We start from the raw sequence: 21235 nt of genomic DNA on the forward strand, positions 1-21235 counted from the left end.
CTCTCTCTCTCTCTCTCTCTCTCTCTCTCTCTCTCCTTCCCACTCTTTCCCTCCCCCTCTATCCCTTTCTCTCTCCCTCTCTCTCTCCTTCCCTCTCTTTCCCCCTCTCTCTCTCCCTCCCTTTCTCTCTCCCTCTCTCTCTCTCTCCTTCCCTCTCTTTCCCTCCCCCTCTCTCACTCTCTCCCTCTTTCTCTCTCCCTCCCTCTCTTCCCCCTCTCTCTCCATCCCTTTCTCTCTCTCTCCCTCTCTCTCTCTCTCTCTCTCTCTCTCTCTCTTCCCTCCCCCTCTCTCACTCTCTCACTCTCTTTCCCCCTCTCTCTCTCCCTCCCTTTCTCTCTCTCTCTTTCTCCTTCCCTCTCTTTCTCTCTCACTCTCTCCTTCCCTCCCTTTACCTCCCCCTCTCTCACTCTCTCTCCCTCTCTCCCCCTTTCTCTCTCTCCCTCCCTCTCTTTCCCCCTCTCTCTATCTCCCCCCCTTTCTCTCTCTCCCTCCCTTTCTCTCTCTCTCCTTCCCCTCTTTCCCTCCCCCTCTCTCCCTTTCTCTCTCCCTCTCTCTCTCCTTCCCTCTCTTTCTCTCCCTCTCTCCCCCTTTCTCTCTCTCCCTCCCTTTCTCTCTCTTTCCCCCTCTCTCTATCTCCCTCCCTTTCTCTCTCTCCCCCCCTCTCTCACTCTCTCTCCTTCCCTCTTTTCCCATCCCCCCTCTCTCTCCTTCCCTCTCTTTCCCCCTCTCTTTCCCCCTCTCTCTCTCCCTCCCTTTCTCTCTCCCTCTCTCTCTCTCTCTCTCTCTCTCTCTCTCCTTCCCACTCTTTCCCTCCCCCTCTATCCCTTTCTCTCTCCCTCTCTCTCTCCTTCCCTCTCTTTCCCCCTCTCTCTCTCCCTCCCTTTCTCTCTCCCTCTCTCTCTCTCCTTCCCTCTCTTTCCCTCCCCCTCTCTCACTCTCTCCCTCTTTCTCTGTCCCTCCCTCTCTTCCCCCTCTCTCTCCATCCCTTTTTCTCTCTCTCCCTCTCTCTCTCTCTCTCTCTCTCTCTCTCTCTCTCTCTCTCTCTCTCTGCCCCTCTCTCACTCTCTCTCCTTCCCTCTTTTCCCATCCCCCCTCTCTCTCCTTCCCTCTCTTTCCCCCTCTCTTTCCCCCTCTCTCTCTCCCTCCCTTTCTCTCTCTCTCTTTCCCTCCCCCTCTCTCACTCTCTCACTCTCTTTCCCCTTTCTCTCTCCCTCCCTTTCTCTCTCTCTCTCCTTCCCCTCTTTCCCTCCCCCTCTCTCCCTCTCTCTCTCTCCCTCCCTCTCTTTCTCTCTCTCTCCCTCCCTTTCTCTCTCTCTCTCCTTCCCCTCTTTCCCTCCCCCTCTCTCCCTTTCTCTCTCCCTCTCTCTCTCCTTCCCTCCCTTTCCCTCCCCCTCTCTCACTCTCTCTCCCCCTCTCCCCCTTTCTCTCTCTCCCTCCCTCTCTTCCCCCTCTCTCTATCTCCCTCCCTTTCTCTCCCCCTCTCTCACTCTCTCTCCTTCCCTCTTTTCCCATCCCCCTCTCTCTCCATCCCTTTCTCTCTCTCTCTCTCTCTCTCTCTTTCCCTCCCCCTCTCTCCCTCTCTCCCTCTCTTTCCCCTTTCTCTCTCCCTCCCTTTCTCTCTCTCTCTCCTTCCCCTCTTTCCCTCCCCCTTTCTCCCTCTCTCTCTCTCTCCCTCTCTTTCTCTCTCACTCTCTCCTTCCCTCTCTTTCCCTCCCCCTCTCTCACTCTCTTTCTCTCTCTCCCTCCCTCTCTTTCCCCCTCTCTCTATCTCCCTCCCTTTCTCTCTCCCTCTCTCTCTCTCCCCCTCTCTCTCCTTCCCTCTTTTCCCATTCCCCTCTCTCTCTCTCCCTCCCTCCCCCCCCCCCTCTCTACTCTGTTGCTGTCAGACCCATGGAGAAAAAAACAAACTACACCTCCAGCCTTAAAGAGACAACGTGTAGTGTTTACCATTAATTTCTGGAAATATCCATCAAAATGTTGTTCAAAATGAATGAAATGGTGTCCAGTTGTTGAAAAATATTAGCGACTTCATAACATGTAACCATAAAAATCAAGTCTAAAATATGCAGGAGCAGGTCTGAGTCTCAGGGTGATGCCATATTAGACACCATGTTTCGTTCTACAGGTGCCTTTGAGGACAAAATGCATTTACTGATTTGGAACAAACGGTTTTAACACTTGTGTCATTCTTAAACGTTGTTGTTTTACACATTTACCTCTTCACTTGTTGCCAGTGATGAAAGGGAGTCCTATGTGCTTGTTGTTTTGCTGGGGGCTGCACTCCCCAGGGCTTTTTGACCCGAATGGGCATCCGTTGGTAAGGTCTTACTCCAACACAAAAATTCTGCTTGCTTGCAGCGATTTAGGTATCGCCAGGGAAAATACACACTGTCACTTTAATATTGTCAGCAATAAATGCAGCAAATCATAGTTAGTTATTCAATAGTGAAGCAAAACTTAACTTTCATGAGCAAAAAAATCATGAAAATGATTCAATAAGTCAGGAAAAAATGTTATTTCTGTTTTCACAGTTCTCACTTTAGTTTAAACATTTAGAACGTTGTGTTTTCATCACATTTAGCTTTTATTTTAGTAAAAATAACCTTCAGCTTCATTCATTTTATAAGAAAAGTTGTTTTGCATTGTTTGGAAAAATAATCATAGTAAAACACTAACTTGAAATGTTTTGTATTGGATACCTTTGAAAGAACATTAAATGTTCTTTAAAGGCATTCTATAGTTTTTTTTAAGTATTTGTTCATTTATGAAAGAATAACTGAACATTATAAAAAACTGGCATCGCTGCGTCGGGCAGGTCACAGGGTCAGAAACGGTTACTGATCCATTCTGAATAAAATACATCAAATCATTCACACAAAGTAGTTTTGTACTTCATTGTGTGAATGTATCCGATTAGTTGTCGCTTTTTTCCTTGTGATTTTTTATAATATTGATGTACTGAAATACAAAGAAATCAACTTGTGAGTACAATGCATGTTAATATAGTAAGTGTATATTACCATAAGCGTATTGGAAAAATACCAGCGGGAATAAATCGTAGCTCTTCGGTGCTTCAATTGTGTAAAAGTAGCTCACGGGCCAGATCTTGTGTTTGTGTCTGATGTACGAAAGATGCTTTATGAATAAAGTTAGTTTGATGAAGAAAGATATTTCTGTTAATACAGATGTGTTAGCCTCATTTTCCCACCAGGGGGCGTTGGTGCACCAGTCTGTCTCAACAGTTTTTCTGTGTAAAAGTCTTAATCGTACGTTTTAAGGTGAAGCTTAAGGCACTTTGTGTAATTATTTAACAGACAATCTCTGAGATAATGTTTCCAATCTGTGAGTTAAAAGCTGCACTTCTGATTTAAACCCAAACAGAATCACTACATGAATGTTGTTGTTCACAGGCTATGAGCAGTCCCACTGGAATGAGCACCTCGTGCTCCTCCTCCCTGTCCTTCATCGACCCAAGACTGATCCCCATGTCGTCGCCACCGCTCAGTCCCAGTGAGTCCATTTATACACATTTTAAATGAAATACACATGGATGGATTCAGTTGCTCTCATGTCCTAAACATGAAATGATCAACATTTTGCAATATGGCCGACCCCTCCGTCTACTTCTGTGAAGTGAAGCTGATGGACATGTTCATGCTCAGGTGCAGCATCCTTGTGAGGTCCACTTAGGTCCTTCATCAGCTGCCGGGACCGGATGTGGGTGGCTGTAAAATTGGTTGGTCTGTTTATTCTCACCCTTTTTCCAGCATATGTCGCCTAGCAACCGCAACGTTGCTTAAAAGAAGTTCAAACAAAACTTAGCAGCAAACCATGAAGAAATACGAGACCCGCACAGAATGCCTGTGCTCGGCTTCTGACCAAGTCCTCCAAACAGACCCACATCACCCCGCTTCTGTTCAGTCAGTCAACTTCAGGGTTCATTTCAAGATCCTGGTTCTGGTCTATAGGGCCTTACATGGACAAGCACCATCTTACATTGGTGATCTTCTCAGTCCCTACACCCCCAGCAGGTCCCTGAGGTCCAGTGATCAAAGCCTACTGGTTGTGCAACACCAGGCTAAAGACCAAAGGTGACAGATCATTTGCTGCTGTGGCCCCCAGACTCTGGAACTCTCTCCCCCTGAGCCTGAGATCAGTGGACTCAGTAGTCTCCTTTAAGAAGCAGCTGAAGACTCACTTGTTCAGGCTTCGGTGTGACCTTCATCACCTCCCTCTCCTTATTCCGCCTTTCCAGGGATCCACTGATTTCCCTATTTCCTATTCATTTTCTCTCTCCCTTTCCTTACATTATTATTTTTTTCATTACAATTTTTATTTAGTTTCTCATTTTAAACATATTTTTAATAATTATTTAAAATCATTTTTCTACTTTAATTTCTTTTGTTTGTTTTTGTGAAGTGCCTCGTGATTCCCATTTTGAGAGGCGCTTTATAAAGATCCTTTTTTTTCTTTCTTTCTGTCTTATGAGGTCAATTATGACGATTTTTTCTTCTGTTTTTTAATAATATATATATTTAAAGCACAAATGTGTAAAACTCTTAACAGCACAACTGCTGTAAGTTTGTACCTCCATATATTAAACCTCTCCAGCTTCATCATTGTTACAGGATCAAAACCTTCCGTTCGGCCCAAATGAATTAAGGGCCAGTTGGGACACGAATCTGGGGACAATAACAGAAAACGCGTCACATTCAGCTCCTAGCCTGGACAGTGTTGTCGCTTCACTGTGACGTGATTGTCCTTGGAGGGCTGCAGCCCCCGGACCTGGACACAGCTGAATGTCTGACCTGCACCCGGCCACCGGGTTGTAAAAACTAAATGTTCTAGAGATATAAAAATTAGACCAGCAGCAAAGTTAGAACTGAATGTAGGTTTAATGGGGACTTCATCAAGTTTACTTAAGTCATTCTAATTATAATTACACAGAAACTCGTTTATAACAGTTCAGTTGGATTTGTTAACATTTAACAAACAACAACTTTAACATTTTAACTTGAGTTTTCTGACTGTTACGTGTCAGCTTGGAGGCTGAAGACAGAGTTCCTGTTTATGTTCTTTCATCATCATCTCCGCTGTTTGTACAAGGTTAGGGCGAGAGCGCTGAACTCGTTGTGTTTTCCAGAATGAGAACAGAGAAACAGTAAGAGAAGAGTTTCTCTGTTTGTGTATTAGATGTAAGTTTGTCCTCCTGCTTGTGCAGCAGGCAGCAAAGGTGAGCCACTGAAGAGGGAGAGTCACAGGAAGGGCTCCGTGGTGAACGTGAACCCAACCAACATCCGACCTCAGAGTGACACGCCAGAGATCCGCAAGTACAAGAAGAAGTTCAACGCTGAGGTTCTGTGTGCTGGACTTTGGGGTTTGTTGTGTTTTCTCATGTTGGTTCTGTTTTTTGGTTTGTAGAGGACCATTTTCTGGTCGTTTCTTCAGCGATAGTTTTTTAAATGGGTTGGCAGAGCTGCACATTAAGCTCGTGGAACCTGTCGGCTTGGTTCTGCAGGAGTGAACCTGCTGGTGGGTACAGAAAATGGCCTTTGGCTGCTGGATCGAAGCGGACAGGGAAAAGTCTACTCTCTCATCAGCAGACGGAGGTTTCAGCAGATGGATGTCCTGGAGGGACTCAATGTCCTCATTACAATATCAGGTAGGTCTCCTCTAACAGGACCAGCCCACTGTTCAAAAGTAATGAACCAACTAACATGAACGGGATAGTTAGAAGGAATATGAGAGAGCTGTGTTGGTGTTGTGTTCACCATCAGCTCTGCCTTCACCCATCTATTCCTGTAGGAAAAAAGAACAAGCTGCGTCTGTACTACCTGTCCTGGTTAAGGAATAAGATCCTCCACAACGACCCAGAGGTGGAGAAGAGACTAGGCTGGACCTCAGTGGGGGACTTGGAGGGTTGTGTACACTATAAAGTGGGTAAGTGAACAATGAAAAGGGCTTTTTGAGCCTTTTATTTTCTTTTAAACAGAACAAAAGTGAAACTAGGAGTGTTTTTCCCTTTCTCACGACTAACGTTCACAGCGCTTTCACATCTGGGCCAGCACGGACCGGACTGGGTAGCTTTTAAAGTATTCATATCTAGGTAGCCTTGTACTTTTCCACACTCAACCGGTCGGTTTTTCGTCCCGCATACCGAGGAGGTCTGCTTTGGGTTGAACAGGTCCAACACACCCAATACCTGATTGGCCGACTCAGACACACACCTACCGTTAGAGGGAGCCTCCGATTGGTGGGTAAAATCAAGCAGCGGGAGATGCTCGCATTCGCGATTCATTATCATTCTGGATACTGAGAAGTCAACTTCGCCTCTGACTAAAGCTGCTTCTCTCCTCACTGCCGTGAGGAGCCCCCCCCCCCCCCCCCCCCCCACACACACACACACACAGAAAGAGACTGAAGCTGCAGCTCTCTGCCTGTCTCTCCTTCTCACTGCCGTGAGGAGCTAAGCATCAAGCAGGGAGGCATTGGGTCCCATTTTAATGTCTTTAGTTTGACCCGACAGGGATTTGAACCTTGATCTCCCAGTCCCAGGGCGGACACTCTACCACTAAGCCACTGGGAAGGTGGGCTAGGTTCAGATATTCAGAACTCCTGATGTCTCCTAAACAGCAACAGAAGGATTTTAAGAATACAAATCCATTAACGTCCCCGATTGAGTCTCTGAGAATAGAACATGTGTGTAATCAGTCTCAGTTGTGGTTCTCCCATGTCTGATACAAGCAGCATCTATGAGAGTTTAACTCAAACCATAACTAGCACGCAGCTAGCTCCTCATGTCTGTCTGTCTGGGTTTTCAGTGAGATACGAGAAGATTAAGTTCTTGGTGATTGCTCTGAAGAACGCCGTGGAGGTCTATGCCTGGGCCCCCAAACCCTATCACAAGTTCATGGCCTTCAAGGTTGGTAACACCATGATGAATAAGAACTGAACATCCACTCAGAGCACAGAGGAGGTCATTGACCTGGTCGTAAGGAGAGAAGACAGCTACGCTGGTCAATAATAGTTTAGAGGAGTGATGCACCGATACCGATAAACTGAGATTAATGCTTCTAAGATCAGCAGATTTTGTATAGAATGAAAATTACTAAAGTTTGTGTGTTATTTTGTACACCACACACATTTAGGCTTCTGAGATGATTACCATCACTGTCACATGACTAAACAAATCCACATCACCCCCCTCACCCTCTGAAACAGATAAACAAATGGAAGCAAGATGGAAAAAGTATCAGTTGTTAATATCGGCCCAGTTGTATTTATCAGGCCGATACCGATATGTTAAAAAATGACTAATATCGGCCGATACCGATATTGATGCTGATATATTGTGCATCCTGAGTTTAGAGAGATGCTTCAGTCATTTTCAGGTATGTTTCTGTGCAAAGGTTAAAGGTCGTTGAATTGACTGTTCAGAAGCTTCTACAGTCTCTACATATTGAACATGATCTGCAGTTAGAATGGCGTTCTGACTAGTGTTAAGCAAAAGGAACAATCTTTACTTTTCTAGTTCTAGTGGGAAGTAGTACTATAAAAAATTGGCTCAACAGTTAAAGGTATCACTGCATTTCAAACACATTTTAGTAAAACTCTGGATTTTTTCAGACAATTCTGCTGCTAAAACAGAAGAAGCTGCCCTGGACTTCGGTATTTTCACGCCCTTCTACGTGTATGATTCGTGTCATTCTGTATTTGTTAGTTTAAATCTAAACACGACTCAGGTTTAAGTCATTATTGATCAAAGTTACCAGGATCCACTTCACAAGGTGTGAAGAGACACCCCTGGTCTAGCCGTTAGCCCATCAGTCTTTGGCCTAGCCGTTAGCCCATCAGTCTTTGGTCTAGCCGTTAGCCCATCAGTCTTCTCAGACTCTGCTGTATAAAAACTGATGTTTCACTTTGGTTATCTTAATGACATGGCTAACATCTACTGAATGGGGCCAGCAGCCTCAACATGTTGTCATATTAGCATATCTGGGACAAAACGCTGGTAGATGTTGACCAGGTGAAACCAAACAGGCTCAGTTCCACAGACACGACTCAGCCAGGCTGCAGCTTCTCAGCAGAGCGGTGTCCCATTTATTTCTGTCCTCTGTGGCCTGAGCTACTTCCTGTTCTGCAGCAGCATGTAGCTTAACCCTCGCTCTTTAGAAACGTCCAAAAATACTCTTTGTGGAAGCGATAGCATCTCAGGGCTGTTGGTCATGAGTGAAACTGCTTCGTGTGTTCAGATGATCTGATGGTGTCAACGTGTCCTCCCAGTCCTTCAGGGCCCTGCCTCAAAAACCATTATCTGTTGACCTGACGGTGGAGGAAGGACAGAGGTTAAAGGTCATCTACGGCTCTGTGTCTGGTTTCCATGCCATCGATGTCGACTCTGGAACCCCGTATGATCTCTACCTGCCTACACATGTAAGCATCTGATACACCTCAGTGTAATAGACCTCAGTCAGATGACATAAGGGCCACCCACCTTAAATCCTGCTGTTGCTGTCAGCGTGACCCCGGCACGTGAACTCTAATGCACCTGTGATGGTGCAACCACCTCTCAGCAGAAGAGGCTTTAGGTCTTTAATGCAACAAACAGCTTTTAATCTTTTTAAGGACAAATAAACTTAATAAACACAATGCTCACCTCTGCTGGCTCAGTGATGTAGGAGACAGGTTAAATGCGACATGACCGTTCAGGCTGCAGTCGCTTCCACATCAGATATGTATCTGAATCAGTTCCACATATGAAAGTGACCTGGATCGCATTTGAAAAAATCAGATCTGTGCTGTTCAGACTGTCATTAAAAAATCAGATATGGGTCACATGTGGGGAAAAAGCGGATTTGATGCACTTATGCCTGCAGTGTGAACGTAGCCTAAGTCTCTGAAACCATTCCTAAACATCCAGCGCAATGTGGCTGAGCAGATCCTCTCTGGAGATGGACAGGAAGATAATAGGAGGGACCATGAATATAGCGTCAACAGTACTTACAATATTGTCCTTTAATGGTCTCAACTACTAGTGAAGATGCCGGAATGTTCTGTAAAAATAGTGTAGCTCTGTAGCGTTGCATTTGGAAGTCTTCCTAAAGCGTAGGGATGTGCTGCTAATGCTTCTAGGCTATTCTTCACACGCTACGCTTCCAGAAACCATCTAGCCCAGAATTTCAGATCAGGCCAGACAGGAAGTCAAACACAAGAGAAGTGTGAAACATCTGCAAACTTTCAAAATAAGAGTCACATGCAGATGTGCAGTTACTTAACTAGCAAAAACAAAAAAGTGCATCATTATCTGCAAAACCTCTGTAGCCTTAATCTGTAGCATTTAGCATACTTGCTGTTTTCTGTTGAACTTGGTGTGTAAACGGGTTTGTCTCAGAGAGTTGTGCCTACATTTCCAAAAGGATCGCTCTCCAGTAAGTTATTCTGCCATAAAATAACCAAGTTAAAGTCCCATTAGCTGTCACACACACTAGTGTGTTCTCCACTTCTGACCCACCCCCTGGGGGAGCGCTGTGCTGCAGCTGTGGCTGTGCTCAGGAGCTATTTGGCGGTTTAACCCCCTCAATCCAACCCCATAAAGCCGAGTGTCAAGGGAGGGAGGCATTGGGTACCATTTTTAAAGTCTTTGGTATGACCCCACCAGGATTTGAACCCTGATCTCCCAGTCACAAGGCAGACCCTGTACCACTAAGCTGGTGATGTATAATATAAATCAGCTGGGTTTCTGTTCCTAAATGAAAGCGGTACAACTGTCAGCAGCTCGCCCACTGCTGGTGGGAATAAAGACGGAGCAGGTTGTGTGTTGAGTTGTTATTCTGCTTTATGTAAAGCCCAGATGAGTCACAGATTCTGACACATCTTGGTGAATCTGTTCTAACCAGCCTGATTAAAATACTCTGAACTCATTTACTCCTGTTTTCTGCACACATGCCATCAGTAGGTTCGGTATCTGTACGTTTCTTCTCCTCCTTAGACTCTGGAGTGGGCGGCTGGTGTCTGAACTGGATTTGATGTTTCGGGACCCTCCAGTTAGGGCGGGTAACAGAGTTAGTTTGTAGAAAATCAAATCAAGTTTTGATTTCTAACAACCGTTTCTGTGAGATGATGAACGACTTCCTGTGTGTGTGCAGCTTCCTGTGAGAAGTGGGGGAGTCAGAGGGATGGAAGGGGAGACGGGGGGAGAAGACGCTCTAAAAATACCTCCCTCCTGTCCTCCTTCTCCTGCAGTCATTACCTCTCAGAGTGTGGTTTCTGACCCACTCTCCCTCCCGTGGAGGTTTTTCTTATCCTTGGGTTTGTTAGGCGAGTAGTCACATAGCTTCCTACAACTCCGGTGCCTTCACCACTGTCTAAAACCCACTCACTTCCACTTCTTTTATCACTCTGGAGGACACTTCCCCATCCTCAGCTCCTCTGTAGATCCCATTCACACACACACACACACACACACACGGAGCTGAACTATGTAAGGATGCTGATCCCGAGGCAGAGGATAAAGATTGCGCTGCGCTTGTGGATGCCCGTTCTCATGCTCAGGATTGTGGTGGCTCACACTCCGGTAACGTATCAGATCACCGCCCAACTTTCTGCTTTTCTTACATTTAACTGCAGAACTCCTTATTTTTTTTAGGATAAAGAGCTTAACTGCTTGTTTTAAATAAATAAAAAAACGTTGACATCAGTGCAGCTGCTGACCGTCTGGTTGTGTTTATATCTAGAAACTGCAGGTGAGAATGTTTTAAAACGAGAGCCATGTGTTTATTTGTCCTTCTAGAGCTGATTCAACATGAACTCACAGTAGAATATTTCAGCTCCGACACGTTTCTGGGTCAGTTTAAAATAACTACGGCTGGTTTCACCCCGACAGAGCTCCAATGGCACATAAACGACACTTAGAGTTTAACCTGTTGGAAGTTTCAGAGCCAGTTTACTTTATTCCGGGGGTCAGCAACTGCGGCTCTTCCATCCATCTGATGCGGCTCTGTGCTTGTAAAATAATGAGTGGATATTTAAATAAAATGCTTTATATTTTACTGCATTAATTTTACATCTGTATGCTAATTCTAAATGTAAAGATTGTCTACGTAAACCTGAACAGGTCCAACCCGGTCTACTGTGAGACCGGGTTGACGCGTCACGCTTGTGCGTAATCATATAGGCGCTTTCTGAGCTGGAGGATGTGAGATTCTGGGATTCTCCTCAGACGGCTCCTGGATGTGTCGCCACATTGGAGACAGGAACAAGCGCTATTCAGCCAAAGTTTCATAATCAGGGAACATTTTCTAAGTGACAAGTCTCGCTTCAGTCGGAGGAATCTTCCTGCATGCGCCCTGGTTCTGCGACGTGCTCCAAGCCCCTCTCCACATCTTCAGCTCGCTGTGGACCTTATGTAGTACATGCTGATAGTGAGCTGCGCTGAGCGGTGTCCATCTCAGATGTTCAGATGAGAATCTTTTCTTGAGTGATTTAGCTACATCTGCGATGTGCGAAACGAATAAAATGTCAGTTCGTCTGCATGCGTCGGGGTAATTCTTTCTATTCTTTCTCTGTCAAATTAAACGGTCAAATGCAGGAACTGTCCGGTCAACACAAGCCCTGCTTTTAACTGTTCTGTTTTCTTGTGAAAATTGTTGCAAAGAGATAAAATTAAACTTGATTAACACCAGAGCCAGGCGCACTGCGCCGTTATCTCCGTTACTGTAAATGAGGGAAAAACAAAATGATCGGATCCTTTTCTAACCTTCCCCACCTACAAAGTTTAATTACAACAATCAAATGTGACAGAGCCTGGATTTTTATTCTGAACAGTCTAAACATGTTTTTAAAAGAAACGTATGACAAAAGTGGCACCTGCTCAGTAAAACCACCAACAGGGTGAAAAATACCAAAAATATTGTAGCAGAGACGGGCTACAACTTCTGGTTCCACTTTATATAAATCATTTTATTGATTATCGTCTTATGAAAGATAGCTTTGACGTACACGAGTGACCGGTACCGGCTGTTGTCACCTGTTGTGAGCAGCTCTCTGCTGTCTGAGGGTAGGCCCCGCCCACAACGCCGCAGCTGCTGTGGCTCCCAGTGTTTTCTTTACTGTGGGAAACGGGTAATAATGGCTCTTTGATGGGAACAGGTTGCCGACCCCTGCGATGGTGGCACAGGAGTTAAGTGCTCGTCCCGTAATCGGAAGGTTGCAGGTTCGAGCCCCGCTCAGTCTGTCGCTGTCATTGTGTCCTTGGGCAATACACTTAACCCACATTGCCTGCTGGTGGTGGTCGGAGGGACCGGTGGCACCAGTGCTCGGCAGCCTTTCCTCTGTCAGTGCGCCCCAGGGCAGCTGTGGCTACAATGTAGCTCATCCCCACCAGTGTGTGAATGTGTGTGTGAATGGGTGAATGACTGATTGTGTTGTAAAGCGCCTTGGGGGGTTCCAGGACTCTAGAAGGTGCTATATCAAATACAGGCCATTTACCATTTATTCATACAAAAAAGTATTTTTTTATTTCATAATTAGCGACATTTTTTAAAATTAATTCAATGTCCAATTACTTATTTTATTTTAGGTCCATGTTTCAATCAGGAACTAAAGGTCAAAGTTCAGATGTTTTGCATTCAGACTTAAATGAACAACCTCAGTTTGGTGAAACTGAGACTGGTTGATGAGCTAATGGCTAGCTGCTATTGCAAAACAAAACTAGGCCTCCACAATATGTGCTATGTTATGAACTTTTACATCACCACCAGCTGCACTGTTTTTAGTTACTCCAGAGCGTCAATAGCAGCTAGCTGTAGCATTTGCTACATGGTGCTCTGCCTGCCGTAATCTTTTTGTCCCTCTTGCATGAATAAGTTAGGAATAATGTTGGCTGTGTTTGTGTGTGACAGATTCAGGGCTCCATCCGTCCTCACGCTGTTATCATTTTACCGAACAAAGCTGGAACAGAGGTCCTGGTGTGCTACGAAGACGAAGGCGTCTACATTGACACATTTGGACGCATCACCAAGGATACGGTGCTGCAGTGGGGGGAGATGCCTACATCAGTCGGTAACTCTGGACCAGACACACACACACACGTACACACACGCACGGTGTGTGTTCTCTTCGGTCCTGCTCCCAGCCATTGTCCAAAGTTCTGTGGATAAACTGTGGACCGGTGTGATACGCAGGAGCATTTCATCTGTTATAGATTATAGTCCTAGTGGTTTTCTGCAGAGAGACCAGATCTGAGACAGTTTGGGCTAAAAATAAGGTGGTTTGTGTGTGTGTGCGTGCGTGCGTGCGTGCGTGAGTGAGTGAGTGAAGTTGATCCGATAGATGTGTTGGTCTCCTTACGGCTGCTCTTCCTGCTCCGCTCTGTGTCTCCAGCCTACCTTCAGTCCAACCAGGTGATGGGTTGGGGAGAGAAGGCCATTGAGTTGAGGTCGGCCAACACCGGGAGCCTCGAGGGAGTCTTCATGCACAAAAAGGCCAAAAAACTCAAGTTTCTGTGTGAGAGGAACGACAAGGTACCAGTGAGAGCTGCCGTCAAAGTCTGCAGCACAAACTCAAATGTTTTTAACTGTTGAAAGGAAAACTGTTCCCTTTAATTGCGTGTATCAGGTTTTTGATACAAGACTTACAGAAATGTTACAATAAAATATCATCAGTTACTCCACTAGAGGGCAGCAAACATGTCAGCAGGAATGTACTAATCCTGTTACAGAGGCAGTGCTCTACCTGATATAACCATATCCATGTGGTCAATTCATATATCATCCATCTGTCTGCAGAAGAATATGAACATTTTTCTCTATAAGTGATTGTGAAAGTCGAGGAATATCCAAGTATGTGGATAAAACGTAAACCTTCTCCCGTAGCTTCTGTTTGAAGAAGCAGGATCGGTTGGTTAAGAGTTACGTTTTCCAGTTAGTGCTTTTGTTTTTTTTTCCTAATTCATGTCAGCCATGTTCTGTAGGACGTTGGTTGCTGATCTTTATGGAAACAAATTTGTTTAGGACACCTCCTGATGTCTGCTTGTTGTTGCAGGTGTTCTTTGCCTCAGTGCAGTCAGGAGGCAGCAGTCAGATCTACTTCATGACTCTCGGACAGAATTCGCTCTTCAGCTGGTGACGAGCAGACCTGTGAACTCTGGGATTGACTAGTTGGGTCTGAGAATTGGATTGGTCATGACCAATTTGAATCATCAGGAAAAAAGAAGCTGGAACCCTGAGGTTTTATTGTGATTGATCCTAAATCCCACCGCTCCATCTTCTCCTCCTCCAGCCCGTCGCTCTGCGTCTCCAGCTGCAGTAGCCACACCAATAGGAGCTAATCCTCACCAGGTAACTGGTTCACCTGTTTGAAATGAGAGCAGCAGGAGACATCAGAGCTGCTCCCATCCCAGCATCAGTGATTGACCCACACTTTGCAGGTCTGAGGATGGTCTGCTGATTTATCATCATCTGCTTTCAACAGGAAGATCACGTTCTTTGGTTTGAGGATTTAGTTTTTAAAGAGCAAACTGCAGGTTAGAGACTCCCATGAACCAATGTTTAGAGAAACATAATAGAAACTCGTTTTAAACATTTTTTTTACACTGACATAAATTATTTAGGCTCAGAGTCATTTTTGTGAGAAAAGTTTTTTTTGGCCAAACCAAGTGACGTCAGCTGAGGGAGTCCTGTTAGCTTAATCCAGAGAATCATATGGATTCTAATACGCCTCTGACACAGAGGAAACTTTAAATGTTTATAATTCTACTTATGATGGACCAAAACCATAAAGTTATGAGTTTGCTGCTCGCCCCAGAGAGCAGAGACAAACCAGAGGGAGAAACCATCGGCCAAAGCAGAGATTAAGGAGAAGCGGCGGGGGAGCAGCAGGAGAGTTAACGATGCTAGCTTAAACTCGTTTGCTAACATCACAATATAGTACAGCTTACTATCATGCGCCAGACAGTTAAAATAGTATCCGTCAGTTAATATAATATTAATACTAATGAGCGTCTGTCAGCGGTCTCATACTCATTAATATCTGTTCACATAACATAGTTTAGCGCTTAGAGTGAGGGAGAGAGACGCCTGTCATCCGGTTCTGGAGCTCATGCGGGCTTCTGTGAGCTGGATCCGACCCAGACACCAGCGAGCCAGTCCAGCTGGTATTTTTTTAAAACTGCGCATGATCCTCTCCTGGTGGTCCAGGTGGCGGTTCTGATCTGGTTCTGACTCAGAAACCAGCTGGCCTGCTGAGCCGCGCGTCTCTTCTGGTGGTTGGTTAAGACCTGGTTCTGATGGTGATCTGAGTTCCAGAAATCCACATTTAAGTTTTTAAAACCCCACCATGGGTCTCCAGAGCCCAGCGTGGACCTCCCTGACCCAATACCGACCGATGTGGGCTACAGGAGTCCATGTTTTCAGCTGCATAAAACGCTCTCAGGCACGGAGATAGAGGCGCTGTTTCTCTTATCTGGAAACCCGTGGAGTCGATGTCCAGACAGGCTGGAGTTGGTGCAGCCTTCACACACTATAGTTTATCAACATGAACACAATCCAACACTAGTAAACACACACACTGACTGGATAACTTGACCTCTTTACCCTAAAACTACCCACTCTCGACACTGAGCTGAGGCAGCGCCAAGCTTCTAACTCCCTTTGGTTACGTTAGAGGTTCACATTTAGAAAAAAGAGCCTTTTTAGAAGCTTTGCTGAGAAAGGCCACTTTTTATCAGAAAACAACTGCCATTATGTATTTTAAAATGAAATATCCACAATAAGCATTTCAGATAGTATTTTTGTACATCATTTTATATGAATTAGAAAAAAAATGTAACCTGCAATTTGCTCTTTAATTTTCGTTTCTTTTTACAACAGAGCTATGACATCAGGAGGAGTAACACCACCATGTCTAGATGACTCTATGATCCTCCATCACATTTTACCTTTTCATTACTTTTGGGGAGGGATTTGCTTTAAAAAATGCCTTTACCCAGTTATCAGATCTGCACTTCCTGTTTGTAAACCCTCCAAACACGCCACTGCTCAGAACTTTAGGAAAGTTCTTGTTTTCAATAGAAAACCAGATGAAACGAAGCAGAAGAACCTCAGACGCTGTCATAGTTGGAAATGAAGGCTTCAGTGGACACTGATGTTTGTTTAGGCTCAAAATAGCGAGAAAGAAAGAGTCGTCTGTGAAGACATGTCCAAACACACACACACACACAAGTGTGCACCACGCCCGACAGCCACCCAAATCACACCTCCATAGTTACAGAAGCCGCTCAATGGGGCAGTCCGTCATAAACCGCCGAAGAAGAAGCAAAATAAAGGACTTGAGTACCTCTGTCTGCTCTGGTCTTATAGAAATGCCCAAATCTAAAAGCTGATGCCAAAGGCATTCAGGCGAGCGCTGTTCCTGAGCCGAGGCCATCTTTGTAGTTTTTGTCAGTCGCAGCTTTCGTTCCAAGCCCACTCATGTGTCTCTACAACATAGAGCGCTGTGATTAGCTAGCTAAAATTGTTTGGGCCAATGGTAGGCCTGCTGAGGCTACAATGGAGCGTGGCTAGATCAGCCTGCAGAGCTAAATAGTTTTGCTGCTGCTACGATCGGTCTGTTGTAGGTTAGAAGATTTTAGTTGGTCTGGATAATTTGTGGGAGTTACGGGGGTTGCATCTTCCATGGGTCATAATTCGTCACGAGCGACTAACGAAGCACGTCATTACCTTTGAAAGTGATATTTAGTCCAATAAGTAATCCCAGGCTAAACACCATGAAAAAGTAAAATGATCTATGTACTCAAATTCATTCACTCAACTTTATTGAACAAATAGCAACAAAATAAGAACAACTGAAGTAATAAAAATGGTTAATTAAATAAATACATGCAAAATTCACATCTTTGAATTGTGTTAGAGTGGTTCTGTTGGTAGTCTGATACTGATTTTAGTGCTTAATTGGTTGAAACACAATATAGTTTGTCCAAACTGTGTTGCCGTAGTGTGATGTCATCAACAGGAGTATGGAACTTGGATTGGGACAATATGAAATTTAACTTGTAAAAAAAAATCAATGTACAAGTTTCAAGTCACAACTCTCAAAACACAAATCTCAGTCTACATGTACAAAACATTTTGTCCCAATTCGAGCTTCCTTCCAACAGGAATTGTCTTGGACAGGAATCCAAGACTCGTGATTGGCTGACCAGACAAAGCCGGTCATTGATTTTTTGGGAAGGAAGCTAGAAATGGGACAAAATGTTTTGTACTTGTAGACTGAGATTTGTGTTTTGAAACTTGTACATTGATTGTTTTCTGCAAGTAACAAAATGAAAGTTTCATGTTACATACCAAATGTTACGTGTTACAAAACGAGAATTACAGGCTACAAAATGAAAGTTAAAGTTACAAAGCATGTTACAGGTTACAAAGCTTGGTACAAGCTACATGTAATATTGTCCCAATCCTAGTTCCATATAGGAGCAGGGCGATAACTTCGGCTTATTTAGTCTTTTCAGACTAATATCAATCAGTCTAAATTTTTTTCTTTTATGTGTAACGCGGTAAATATGACAAACTAACAAATAAAATATATCTAGATGTAAATAAACCTAAAAGTATATAGAATGACAAAAAATAGGTTTTTAAGTTTAATTTAAAAACATCGGCAGTCTCAGCTTCATGTATATTCGTTGTGTTTCTGTGGAAAACAAGAACATTCCCAAGTGGTTATAAAAACTTCCGGAAGATTTATCTATTTATTTGGGTCTTTTCTGTCCTCTAACTCCAGTGTTAGCATTCATCTCACCACAAATCAGTTTAGGGACCAAATGAAGGTTTTTATTTTGCTTGAAATGGTGTTGTGAAGATTTACGAATCCCAGTTTGTCTTTGCTGGTTTTCCTGTGTTTTGTACAGCCTGAGATGTATATATTTGCCTCAAATACACTGTTTTCTAAATGCTTTATAAACAACAAGCCATCTTTACGTGTTTGTACAGAATTATAGATGTATAAATGTGAAACTCAGCCTTGGAGCAGGTTTCCTGCATGTGACCCACGGGAAGCCACCAGGGTGACTTTCTCCTGATGTGTTCCAGGTGTTTTGCACAAAAACCATCCTCTATGTTTTTCCTGCTCTGAGGTGTTGTGATCCATATTGTTGCCTGTGGTCTGGGATCAGCTTTAGTGACACTACCAGATCCAGGGTGCTCTCCCGTTTCTAACCTTCTTGATTTTGAATTTGTTTTTGTCTTTTCGAGACGATGCAATGAGCTGCAGGAAAACGATGTCTGGTTATTTTTCTTTACACACTGAGCCATAAACATCAAGCCAAAGACTGAAGCTTTAATCTCTTTTAATCATTTTTGCTTGATTTAAAAATGACTAAATATGTGAATCAGACATATTTTAAAGCCTGTTACCCTTCTCTATGGCAAGCCAAATGAGCATTTATTCTGATATCAGGATATCAGCCAGCATTGTCATGAACATGTAAGCCATTTCTGTCCACTAGTTAACTAGTTAGACATGTTTGTGTCAACTAGTTAAATAGTGACAGCCTAAATGTCAACTAGTTAACTAGTAAGGCCTAAATTCTCTCTAGTTAACTAGTTAAAATGTTTCATATCTTACTAGTTAACTAGTATTGCTCAGTGTGTTCACTAGTTAACTAGTGGACAGATCAATGTCCACTAGTTAACTAGTTAAAACACATTCAGTTTTTACTAGTCAACTAGTAAGGTACAAAAACTTGTACTAGCTGACTACTGAATGTAAAAATCCCACTTGTTAACTTTGCCCAATTTGGCCAGCCGCTTGAGCATTAATTCTGATATCTTGTCAACAGGTCAACTAGTTAACTAGTGAGGGTCAAACTGTACACGCTAGTTAACTAGTGAACACATTTTGACCTTCACTAGTTAACTAGTTGACACAAAAATGACTCATTAGTTAACTAGTAAAGGCCAAAATGCATACCAGTCAGCTAGTTGAAGGTATTTGTGTCTCACTAGTTAACTAGTCAGGGTCAAAATGAGCCCACCAGTTAACTAGTGGGAGACGGAAATGTTCACTAGTTAACTAGTGAACACATTTTGGCTTCACTAGTTAAGTAGGTGACACAAAAATGGCTCACTAGTTAACTAGTAAAGGCCAAAATGCATACCAGTCAGCTAGTTGAAAGTTTTTGTGTCTCACTAGTTAACTAGTGATGGCCAAAATGTGCACACCAGTTAACTAGTGACAGAAGAAATGCCCACTAGTTGACAAGTGAACACATTTTGGCTTCCTAGTTAACTAGGTGACACAAAAATGGCTCACTAGTTAACTAGTAAGGGCTAAAATGCATACCAGTCAGCTATTTGAAGGTTTTTGTGTCTCACTAGTTAACTAGTGACAGTTCAAAGTGTCCACATGTTCACTAGTGAAGGCAAAACTCCTAACTAGTTAAGTAGTTGGAGTAGGTCAGTGCCACTAGTTAACTAGTGAACCATTAATGACTCACTAGCTAGCTAGTTGATTGTAGCAGGCTCACTAGTTACCTAGTTGATGCATCCATTGTCCAAACTAGTTAACTAGTGAGGACATAAATGTATACTAGTAAACTAGTTCAAGCCTACATTCACACTAGCTAGCTAGTTGCACAGAATTCTAATTAGGAGGCAGAGAATTTCTCAAATTGAGGCTTTCTATTGGCTCACTATGTTAAAATAAAATATGACAACCAATCACAGTGTGGAATTTTGCAAAATCCCACCCCAAACATTTGCATGCGGCACACAAGTTAACATGCTGGCCAGAGGAACCTCAGCTAGTGAACTAGTAGTGGCTTCAGTGTGACACTTACATGTAAACTTGTGAAGGCGGAACTGCTCACTAGTTAACTAGAGAGGGTACAAATGTCCACTAGTTAACTAGTGAGGTGCAAAATAAGTGTCACTAGTTCACTAGTGGGCCCCAAAACGCCCACAAGTTAACTAGTAAGGTGCGGATATGCTCACTAGTTAACTAGTGAGGTGCAGATTTGCTCACTAGTTAACTAGTGCACCCTTAAGCGCCCACTAGTTAACTAGTAAGGTGCAAAAAAGCATCACTAGTTAACTTGTAAAGTGCAGATATGCTCACTAGTTAACTAGTGGGCCCCAAAACACCAACTAGTTAACTAGTAGGGTGCGGATTTGCTCACTAGTTAACTAGTGAGGCGCAGATATGCTCACTAGTTAACTAGTGACGTGCGGATTTGCTTACTAGTTAACTAGTGAGGCGCAGATATGCTCACTGGTTAACTAGTGAGGTGCGGATTTGCTCACTAGTTAACTAGTGAGGTGCAGATTTGCTCACTAGTTAACTAGTGAGGTGCGGATTTGCTCACTAGTTAACTAGTGAGGTGCGGATTTGCTCACTAGTTAACTAGTGAGGTGCAGATATGCTCACTAGTTAACTAGTGAGCATATCTGCACCTCACTAGTACCTCACTAGTTAACTAGTGAGCATATCTGCACCTCACTAGTTAACTAGTGAGGTGCGGATTTGCTCACTAGTTAACTAGTTACATCTAAAAACACATACAAGCTGACCATTTTTGTCCACTAGTTAACTAGTGGAACAATTGAAATTTCACCACTTTACATGTGTGGCAGTGCAGCAGCTCACTAGTTAACTAGTGCCTGAAACACAAATTATGCATATTCTAATGAGAAGGCGGGCAGAAGACTCCTGTTGGGTATAAGAATCCCACCCAGTCTAAAACGTATGTGCTGTGGCCTCACAATCACATACTGATGGGTGTCCCTGAGCGCCAAGGCTTGCACTCATTAGTCATGGTTTGACACCTACTGGTTGGTCGTTGCGGCGGGTTCGAATCCATCAGATGGCATTCCGCAATTGCTGTAACATTATTTATTTTCTCTTTGTGTTGTAATGTTCAAAGTTTTATTGTTTTACTGCTTTTATTCCCCCCTCCCAAATCAAGTAAAGCACCTCGTTTGGTGTCGTGTAAGGGAGATCAGTTGGCGAGTTCAAGTCCCATTGAGGAGAATTGGAATTTAGTGTGCCAGCAATTTTATTGTAGTTCATTTTTGTTTGGTATTGAAAGTTTGGTATTGAAAAAGGCTATATTAAAAATAATTTTATATATATATATATATATATATATATATATATATATATATATATATATATATATATATATATATATATATATATCTCCATCCATCCATCCACCCATCTTCCCAAGAAATAGATCAAA

General features: G+C 43.6%; 1 protein-coding gene across 7 annotated transcripts in view; it reads left to right on the forward strand.

Moving 5' to 3' along the window:
- The window catches only part of si:zfos-2326c3.2 (mitogen-activated protein kinase kinase kinase kinase 4), a 91713-nt gene extending 77363 nt beyond the window's left edge, over positions 1-14350 (forward strand). For 5 of the 7 annotated variants that reach the window (XM_070553202.1, XM_070553207.1, XM_070553209.1 and 2 more), the window contains 9 exons: positions 3411-3510; positions 5222-5377; positions 5519-5662; positions 5806-5940; positions 6822-6922; positions 8284-8433; positions 12900-13059; positions 13381-13520; positions 14041-14350. In XM_070553202.1, the coding sequence (XP_070409303.1) occupies positions 3411-3510; positions 5222-5377; positions 5519-5662; positions 5806-5940; positions 6822-6922; positions 8284-8433; positions 12900-13059; positions 13381-13520; positions 14041-14124 (1170 nt within the window). In that variant the 3' untranslated portion in view covers positions 14125-14350. Of the gene's footprint in view, positions 1-3410; positions 3511-5221; positions 5378-5518; positions 5663-5805; positions 5941-6821; positions 6923-8252; positions 8434-12899; positions 13060-13380; positions 13521-14040 lie in introns of those variants that run through there. The other 2 variants (XM_070553204.1, XM_070553211.1) reach the window with 2 other exon arrangements.
- The last annotated feature ends 6885 nt before the right edge of the window (positions 14351-21235 follow it).

Source organism: Nothobranchius furzeri, chromosome 1 (genome assembly GCF_043380555.1).
Source record: "Nothobranchius furzeri strain GRZ-AD chromosome 1, NfurGRZ-RIMD1, whole genome shotgun sequence".
Lineage (NCBI taxonomy): Eukaryota > Metazoa > Chordata > Actinopteri > Cyprinodontiformes > Nothobranchiidae > Nothobranchius > Nothobranchius furzeri.